This window comes from Calidris pugnax, unplaced genomic scaffold (genome assembly GCF_001431845.1).
Source record: "Calidris pugnax isolate Ruff unplaced genomic scaffold, ASM143184v1 scaffold162, whole genome shotgun sequence".
In the NCBI taxonomy this organism is placed as follows: Eukaryota; Metazoa; Chordata; class Aves; order Charadriiformes; family Scolopacidae; genus Calidris; species Calidris pugnax.
In genome coordinates, this window is record NW_015090900.1 from 1158892 (window position 1) to 1168035 (window position 9144).

General features: G+C 51.7%; 1 protein-coding gene across 1 annotated transcript in view; it reads left to right on the forward strand.

Annotated features, from left to right (window-relative positions):
* RPS6KA1 (ribosomal protein S6 kinase, 90kDa, polypeptide 1) overlaps nt 1–9144 on the forward strand; it is a 62751-nt gene that overhangs the window by 23628 nt on the left and 29979 nt on the right. Inside the window, exons 3-11 of the mRNA XM_014948618.1 lie at nt 3580–3696; nt 4810–4891; nt 5221–5301; nt 6057–6136; nt 7007–7113; nt 7650–7687; nt 7821–7963; nt 8499–8569; nt 8820–8908. Of these exons, the coding sequence (XP_014804104.1) occupies nt 3580–3696; nt 4810–4891; nt 5221–5301; nt 6057–6136; nt 7007–7113; nt 7650–7687; nt 7821–7963; nt 8499–8569; nt 8820–8908 (808 nt within the window). The remainder of the gene's footprint in view (nt 1–3579; nt 3697–4809; nt 4892–5220; nt 5302–6056; nt 6137–7006; nt 7114–7649; nt 7688–7820; nt 7964–8498; nt 8570–8819; nt 8909–9144) is intronic.

Consider the following 9144-nt stretch of genomic DNA (forward strand, 5'->3'; position numbering starts at 1 on the left):
GGGTTTAATATTTTTCCTAGAACTTTTTTTTTTTTTTTTTTTTTTTTTTTTTTTTTTTTTTTTTTTTTTTTTTAAAAAAAAAAAAAAAAAAAAAAAAAGCCCCAACCACAAGCACTGTTGCTGGGGAGTGGGAGCGTGAACCTGCCTCCGTGCGACCGAGTGGCTTGTCTCCACTGCGCATCTGCCAGCTGGGCTTTAACCACCTGTATCTCCTCCATCCGGCACCCTCGAGCGTGGGGCGTCCCTGCAGCACCACCGGAGCCTCCCGCAGCCCCGGGAGCCTCCCGTATCCCCGGGAGCTGACCCAGCTTCCCCGGGAGCTCTCAGGGGTGGCCGGTTACTGGGGCCGCGCGATGGTGATGGGGATGGGAGGATGGAGAGGGACCCTAAACTTCCTCGCATCTGCGCCTTCCTCGCGCTCTGGCTGCAGAGGAAGCATCGAGCCAAGCCCTGCAGCCTGCAGCTGCCTGCCCCCAGCCAGATCTCCAGCCCGGTCAGTACCACCCTTAGCTCACTTTCCTTCTCTTGCTGTCCCTGGTTGCTCATCCCAGTGCTTCAGATGGGTATTTGGACCCAGATATGGGTATCTGGTTTGCTTTGCGTTTTCTGCTTAATGGTTTGCTTAATGGTGCCACTGGAAGAAGCTTATCTTGGCAAGAGCAAAGCCTGTGTGTGCTGCAGCTCGGTGACACGCAGGTTCTTCTATGCTGGAGGCTGGTGTGCTGCTAAACAAGCTGTAGGAGATGGTTTGCAGAGTCCTCACTGATGAATTGCAAGTTACTGGATGAGTCCACGGGAGGAAAGAAACCTCCCTCGTGGGAGGTTCATCTTCCCAGCAAGATGGCAAGTGGCATCTCAAAGCTTTTCTCAGAAAGCCACCACCGACGTCTCCGCTGGTGCCACGTTTGGTCTAGTTGGTGTGTGTGTGTGTGTGTGTGTTTGCTGCTGTGGTCTGGCTGCGTAGGCAAATCTCTGCCTGCCTTGACATCCCGCTCGGGCTGCTCAAACCACTTGCAGTTAAAGGCACTGGGTCTTGCTACTGGCCAAGGTGGAGAATTCCCATGGCTGTGAAAGGACATCGTCCCATGGCTCCTGAGGAGCTGTGGTAGGAGGATGATTCCATGCAGGAGCTGGATACAGGAGTTCATTTTCAATATTCCTCTCTGCTTAGGTGCGTGATGCTCCAGAGTGGAACATGCACAGCTGTACAAGTGCTGATGCTCTGTAGAGCCTGGAGGAGGCTGAGGGGAGACCTTATTGCTCTCTCCAACTCCCTGAAAGGAGGGTGTAGAGAGATGGGGGTCGGTCTCTTCTCCCAAGTCACAGGCGACAGGACGAGAGGAAATGGCCTCAAGTTGCACCAGGGGAGGTTGGATATTAGGAGAAATTTTTTCACTGAAAGGGTTCTCAACCATTGGACTGGGCTGCCCAGGGAGGTGGTGGAGGCACCATCCCTGGAGGTGTTCAAAAGAGGGGTTGATGAAGTGCTGGGAGGTATGGTTTAGTGATGATGCTCCTTGTTTGTTGTGCGGGTGTTTATTTTTGTCAAAATTAGGTTGACTGATGGACAAGATGATCTTTGAGGTCCCTTCCAACCTAGAAGATTCTGTGATTCTGGTTTCCAGTGTTTCCATGAAGATGGGGGGGAGGGAAATCTAGTGTTTCCATGAAGATGGGGGGGAGGGAAAGAGCCTACAACTTCCACTGGTCCCATCCCTGGCTCTCTCCCTGCTGTGGGGTCTCTCCCTGGGGAGCTGAACTGGAAGGACGAGCAGGAGAAGACCTCTTGGCTGGCTCCTGCTCGGGCTCGTGGCCAGCAGTGGGAAGCCATTCCCAGCCAACAGCTCTCTGCCAAAGCCTCCGAACGACACCAGAAGTGTAAGGTGGCTGCTTTAAGCTGGGAGATCATATGGAACACGGAAACTTGTTGTTATGGGGATTTTCAGGTCTTTCTTGCCTGTGATCACTGCGACCAGCAAAAGGCAGGGTAACCCTGGGGGGAAAGCTCGGGCTGGATGTGCTGTGAGCGTGGGTTTAATGTCTGAATCATGCGGGGGGTCTTGAGAGAGCAGAGCTACCAACGGGGAGAGAAAGCCACTTCCTAAGGGGAAGGGTGCTGGGTGCAGGTCGACAACCACATCCGTGGGCTCTTGGCGAGGCCACGCTCCCCGAGACGGTGCGGGGAGGGTGGGGAGCACGGGGCTGGGGTGCAGGGGGAGAGGCAGAGCCTGAAACTCAGTTCCTGTTGTTTTCAAAAAGCCGCTTTGATTAGATGGGTTCCAGACCAAGTACCTGACTAGTCTTAGAAAAACAAAGCCTAACTTTTTTCTTTTTTTTTTTTTTTCCCTCCAACTCTGCAAGGGGGAAAAAACTAAATAGTAAGTTCAAGCTTTCCAGCAGCCTCTGATGGCCACACCTGCCCCAGGGTCAAGGAGCAACCAGAGTTTAATGCCCTTTGGAACATAATTGCCAGCCTCCGGGTCCAAATAGCAACCAGACCGTGTCTAACACAGGATAATGATAATGTGGGACCAAAGTGCTACAAAGCCTGGACTTGTCCTTACAAGACGTACAGCTACACGGGATTTCTGCCCCGAGTGAGATTCGTGTCTGTAGAAGTGGGATGTTGAGTCCAGCCTGCCCTGTGGGGTGGAAGAGGGTCAAGTTCAGAGGAGGGAGCCTAAGCACAGATATACTGGGGAGGTATGATCAAGAGAAGCAGAGGGGAAGGCACAGCTGGAAGTCTAGCAGGATAAAAAGTCTCTTTCTGTTTGGGATGCAAATAGAAAGAAGCAGAAAGTGTTTCTGTTGAGCTGAACTCTGGGTTTTATGCACAGACAAGGTTTGGTGGGGAAAGGAGGTGTTTCAGCATCACCTTGGGGTCTGTGGCTGTTCTTGTGTGCTTCGTTGAGGAGTTCATTCTAGATACTGCTGATTAAATCTCTTCTTCTTCTTTTTTTTTTTTTTTTTTTTAAATAAAAGAATGTGTTTTAAACAAAACATGTGCCAGAGACCTTGGCTTCCCCTCAATCTTCTTGAAGGCTTGAGTCTGTTAAAGCATCATCTGTATGTGCTGAAGATGCACTAAGACTTATGTTGCAGAGTTGCTCAGATTGCTGAGCAGATGGGCTCCAACATGTCTGATTTTTGCCAGCCCTGGCCGTGTTTTGACAACAGAGCCGTATTTTTGTGTTGTGGGATTTTTAGTGGCATAAACACTCCTGTTTTTTGCCACCAGTGCCTTAAAAAAAAAAAAGGAGAAGGTGCTTTTCACGCACTCTTCTGAAATGCAGTTCAAAGAAACGCAGCGCCTGAGGTGTCAGGAGCAGGGTCCTTGGGGAGAGAGCTGGATATTTAACTCAGCTGCCTGGTGAAGCCTACTGACCACTTATTTATTCCAGATGTTGAAACCAGGAGGTACCTGTGACAACCACCAGCTTTTATGGTCCTCTCAGATGTGGTTCCTGTCAGTCTGTAGCTGCAATCCTTGTTCCTTGATGCGATACATCTCGCTTTCCCTTCTCCAGGAGTGTATTCCCAGGAGTGTATTCCCAATCAACTCTGTCCCCTCTTTTTCAGGGCGAAGGCGTTGTGAAAGAAATCAACATCACCCACCATGTGAAGGAAGGCTCTGAGAAAGCTGATCCTTCGCAGTTTGAGCTCCTGAAGGTGCTGGGACAGGGCTCTTTCGGCAAGGTGAGTTCACTCCTTCCTATGTGTCATGTCAGATAAACGACTTTGATGACAAAAGGGACTGTCCCCAACAAAACCACTTCCCTGGTTCCCACCAGACACTGAGAATCTGACTGATGAGCCCACTTAGCAAATGGTTGCTTTTGACTTGAAAGGCAACCGTAGCGATGCCTTCTCCTCAGGGCCAGCCCGTGTGTCCAGAGCTCCCCTGTAATTCTTTTTTTAGATGATCAGGAGGAAGGGATCCTGCTTGTGAATGCAGGTGTTGCACAGGGCAGAGGGACCTCCCGCAGCTCTCTCGCTGGCTGCCAGGCTCTCAGCTGAATGGAGGACTCGGGCATGTTCCTCTCTTCTCAGAAATGATGCTGTGTGCATCTGGTTTTGGCCCCCTGTTTACGGTCCAGTTTCCCTTCTGTGAAGGGGGAAGGAAGTAGCCTGTAACTCTTATCTGTTTCAGTGTGTAAATAATCCAGGTCTCTTACAGACCATCTGCTCACCCCTTAAATCAACTCCACGTCAATCAGTTACCAGTGCTGACAGTGGGGGCTCGCACAGGACTCTGTGCTGTTGCCTGGGCAAATGCAGCAGTGGCTTTGTGCAAAAGAAAGGAGGTGTTTTTTTGAAGCTTCCTAAAACCAGGTAGTCTGGGACATCAGGAGAGGGAAGGAGGTAAAATCCAGAGAGGATGCAGGACCTGAATGGTAAGGAGTTGATCTGGCTTCAGCTCCAGGAAGAGGAAGCCAGGAAGAGGAGGCTTCAACCTCCAGGAGGTCAAACCAGAGGGCTTCATGGTGCATTGAAGCATCAGTGCTTCAGGTCACAGCTCTCCCAGGCGTCAGGTGCAGCCCCACGGGAGCTGCAGGAGTGAGGAAGACTATGGGAGAGGAGGAAAGTGAGAGAGTGCTGTGATGGCTGGAGATATGGGGTGAGATAAGTCCGCAGACAGAGCTTTCCTGAAAACCTCATGGGGTTTCCCATGGAGAGCTTGAGGTACAACTTACCAGCCCTGTGGCCAGTTGCTTCTTAGGGTTACTGTGAGGTTTGCCACTTTGGGAGGCACCTGGCTCCTACTGCTCACATTCAGCACTGGGCTAACGTGGCACACTTCTGCCTCAGGTTTTCCTGGTGAGAAAAATAACCCCGCCAGACAGCAACCACCTCTATGCCATGAAAGTGCTCAAGAAGGCGACGTTGAAAGGTAGGAGCTTCTCACTGTGATACTCTTATCCATCCTTTTCCTAAAGAGCACTGGGGAAATGTCCCAGCAGTCACTGCTGGCCCCAGGATGGTCTGGGTGAAAGAGAAGTATGTTTATCTCAGCCAAAAAACCTCCTTTTCTCTTCATCTATAAAAAAAAAACCCTTGTTGCAGTGATGGAGGTGGGAGAAGATCTGGCTTAAACCCCTTGTTGCAGTGATGGAGGTGGGAGAAGATCTGGCTCGAGCTGCCTAGTGCTGGGGGATTAAGGCTGGGGACAAGGCTGACTCTGGGGTACTGTGTCTGAGCTGTTCCTCTCTCTTCCCACAGTGCGTGATCGAGTGAGGACGAAGATAGAAAGGGACATCTTGGCTGATGTAAACCATCCCTTTGTGGTGAAACTCCACTACGGTGAGTGTGGAGCTAGTTGGGACGCTGGGAGAGGGGCTGCAGCCCCAAACAGACACTGACTGCTTTTAAGCACAATAAAGAAAGATGCTGCTATAGGCACGAGCAGGTAGATGAGCTGCTTTGAGGATGTTGAGAACCCCTCATGGTTCCTAACAGGCTTCTGGAGATACCTGAAATGGAGAAGAGGCCTGGATCAGTCCGTGTCCCTCAATGGTTGTGCTGCTCTGGAGCCTTCCCAATCCCCTTAACACAAATCCTTTCCTGGAAAGGCCTTTGGTCCCATGCCTGCTCTAGCTGGGGAACAGAGCATAGACCAGGAGAAGAGGTTTAAACATCAAATCCTTGGGATTAAAACGTTAAATCGGGAGAAACTGAGAAGGCAGAGTTAACTGGTCAAGCCAGAGTTTGGCAGGATTAATGCTGTGACTGGGGAAGGTGAGGACAGCTTCTTTCCCTGTAAAGTGACCAGTGTGTCTCTGAGGAAAACATCCCTTTCAGGAGGGCATCACTGGCTGAAAGGGAACCCACACCCCATAAAATGAGGGTTTTCTGCAGCACCAGAAATGAGCTCCCATTTCAAGATCCCGGCCAGGCTATCCCATTTACCCCAAATAATGCTCCCTACCTGTGTTTAACCTCGTAACCACGCAGGGCATCTGCACAACTGGAGCCATTGGGATTTAAGTGATTAATGTAACACCGTGGAGCTTTCCCTCAGCACAGGGCTCTGATTCCTGCTCCGGCTTGTGTTTCAGCATTCCAGACGGAGGGGAAGCTGTATCTCATCTTGGATTTCCTCAGAGGAGGTGACCTTTTCACTCGGCTTTCCAAAGAGGTGGGTATGCTCTGGCATCTTGGTGGGTTGCTGAGGCTCTCGGTTCATCTGGGCTTAATTGCCTGGAGAAGCGATTGACCCTTGTAAAGTCTTTGTGAGGGCTGGAAACAACCTCCAAGGTGGCAACAGGGTGGATGTCTCAGGAGCCCTGTCCTCTGGCAGAAAAGCAGCAGTGGAGGAGGCAGGTCTCACCTCTGCTGAGCATCACGTTAAGAATCTAAATGGTGGTGAGACACTGGAGCAGGTTCCCCAGAGAAGCTGTGGCTGCCCCATCCCTGGAGGGGTTCAAGGCCAGGTTGGAGGGGGCTTGGAGCAACCTGGGCTGGTGGGAGGTGTCCCTGCCCAGGGCAGGGGGGTGGAACTGGATGATCTTTAAGGTCCCTTCTGACTCTAACCATTCTGTGATTCTATGAAACCAGGTGCTGCAGTGTTGGCTGGTTGTGTCGTGGTGCTGGGATGGGGCGAGGGAATGGGAGAGGTAACGAGAGGTTGTGCCAGGTGAAGACAACCGGGTGGGAACAGTGTTCTGCTGCAGTGTTGGCTGGTTGTGTCGTGGTGCTGGGATGGGGCGAGGGAATGGGAGAGGTAACGAGAGGTTGTGCCAGGTGAAGACAACCGAGACCATAACCTGGTGAACATAAATGAAGAGTTTTTTAAAAACCTGTTTGCTGCTTAGCAACCCTACTTGTTTTTTTTGCGTTGCTGCTTAATTGATACTTTGGGATGGCAGGTAAAGCCTGGGAAGCTTGGGTGTGAAAAGGCAGGAGGGAGCAACACAGACGTGAAAGGTCTTGTGTGGGTGCAGCAGAGCTGGTCCCGCTGCCGGCGTTGTAACCCCAGCGCCTGTCCACTTCCTCTCCCTTCCCCCAGGTCATGTTCACTGAGGAGGACGTGAAGTTCTACCTAGCGGAGCTGGCTCTGGGGCTCGACCATTTGCACAGCCTGGGAATCATCTACAGGGATCTCAAACCAGAGAAGTACGTGCGGCGTCCCTTGGTCCCCGGCCTGTAGCCAGCAAAGGGCACAGCCTTCTTCCACCAAGGCAAAGCCAAATGGTGCCCCGAGGCCAGATGGAAGGTGGCAGTGACAAGACTCCTCCTCAGATGAGCTGTTAGGGCCAGGAGCTCTGGGGAGGCAGCGTGTGTGCACCACATGTCTCTTCTGGCTCCAGCTTTAAGCAGTTGAGAGCCTTCAGAGGGAAAAGGCACCAGGCTGGGTCTCTGCAGAGACACCACCAGCTGCAGGAGTTGGGTGTTCTTACCTGGGGATCAAAGGTGGTGTCACCTGTGTGGGTCATTCGGTCAATGAGAAGTTGAGGGCATAGAGAGAAGGGAGCTGCTCCTTGTCCCACTCATGTCTTGGTGATGGAGCTTTATGCACTTGGGGGAAGGGAGAGATCATTTTCTCTTCTGGATTCTGGGAGCATCTCAGACCAGCCTCTGCTGCGTGTGCGTCTTCTCACCAGCCCTTATTGCAGACAGTAACAACTTGGGTTTTTTCATTAATTCTGTAGCATCCTCCTGGATGAAGAAGGGCACATCAAACTCACAGGTAAGGGACTCCACAAAAGCCTCGTGCTCCAGCAAGCTTGGTTCTTGAAATACGGAGCTTCTCTTGGGCCTCTCTGCTCTGTGTGGTTGCTCAGAGCACACGGGTGCATCCTGACACGTTTTCTCTTACGTAGATTTTGGCTTGAGCAAGGAGGCTATAGACCACGAGAAGAAAGCCTATTCCTTCTGTGGGACGGTGGAGTATATGGCTCCAGAAGTCGTGAATCGCCAGGGCCATTCCCACAGTGCTGACTGGTGGTCCTACGGGGTGTTGATGGTACGTACCCAGCCAACAGGTTTGGGGACCTGGCTCAGCAGCTGCTCCAGAGGTGGCTCTGAAACACCCTGACATGATTCTGCACGTCTAGCAGATGTGCTGGCCTGGGGATGTTCTCCAAGCCCTTCAAAAGGGCTCTGCCACAGGCTGTCCAGGCATCCAGCCTGGTTTCTTGGGGGATATAAAACTCCTGAGGCTGTGGTCCCAGTGAGTGTGGGGTGTGCAGCATCCAGCATGGGGGTGTCTGTGTCCACCCCAGCGCTGGGACCTCGGTGTCTGTGCAGATCTGGTGCCACCATCTGGTGGTTCCTGAATCCGAGGGCTCCCACAGGAGCAGACACGGGCTCAAAGATACTCCCACCGCAGACCTTGTGAACCAAGCTCCTTCTGAGAAAACACCATGTCTGGTGTGATCTTCTTCAGAGCTAGGTTTTTGAGCCCTCACCAGCTTTGGCGAGCTCCCAGAAGAAGGTGCAGTGGGATCTGTGCTTGACTTGCTCAGACGTGACCTCCTCTTCTTCTCTTTCCCTCCCAGTTTGAAATGCTCACCGGCTCGCTGCCCTTCCAGGGGAAGGACCGTAAGGAGACCATGACCCTCATCCTCAAGTAAGAGGAGTTTCTCTTTCGTTGTATGTACAGGAGAGGAGCTTCTGCTCTTTCTCTGAGGGTGTTGCAATTTGGGGGTTCTCGCAATTTAATGGCACTGTTTGGCAAGCGGTTTTGTGCCCACGGTGAGTCTGAAGGGTGCAGTGTAAATGCCAAACAGATGATTGTACTTTCGGGGGTGGAGGTGCTGTAGTCAGCTTGTGGGTTGACTTCTTTCAACCTGCAACGGATTGCTTAACTTCCTCTGCAGAGCGAAGCTGGGCATGCCCCAGTTCCTCAGCTCCGAAGCACAGAGCCTCCTGCGAGCCCTTTTCAAAAGGAATCCAGCCAACCGATTAGGTAAGGCAGTTATTATTCTATTTTTTTTTTTTTTTTTAGTTTCTGAGTACACCTGACACTGTCTTGGGGCCTCTCACATTCTCCTGGGTCAGCAGCGTGTTTGCACTTGTGCGCGGTTAATGGGCTCGTTAAATTACAGCCAGGTTCCCTGTAATACCTGGCTCTCTTGAATACAGGGCAGTTGCCTTCACTTTTGTCAGCCATCCTGATTTAATGCAGCTCCATGGGTGTATCTT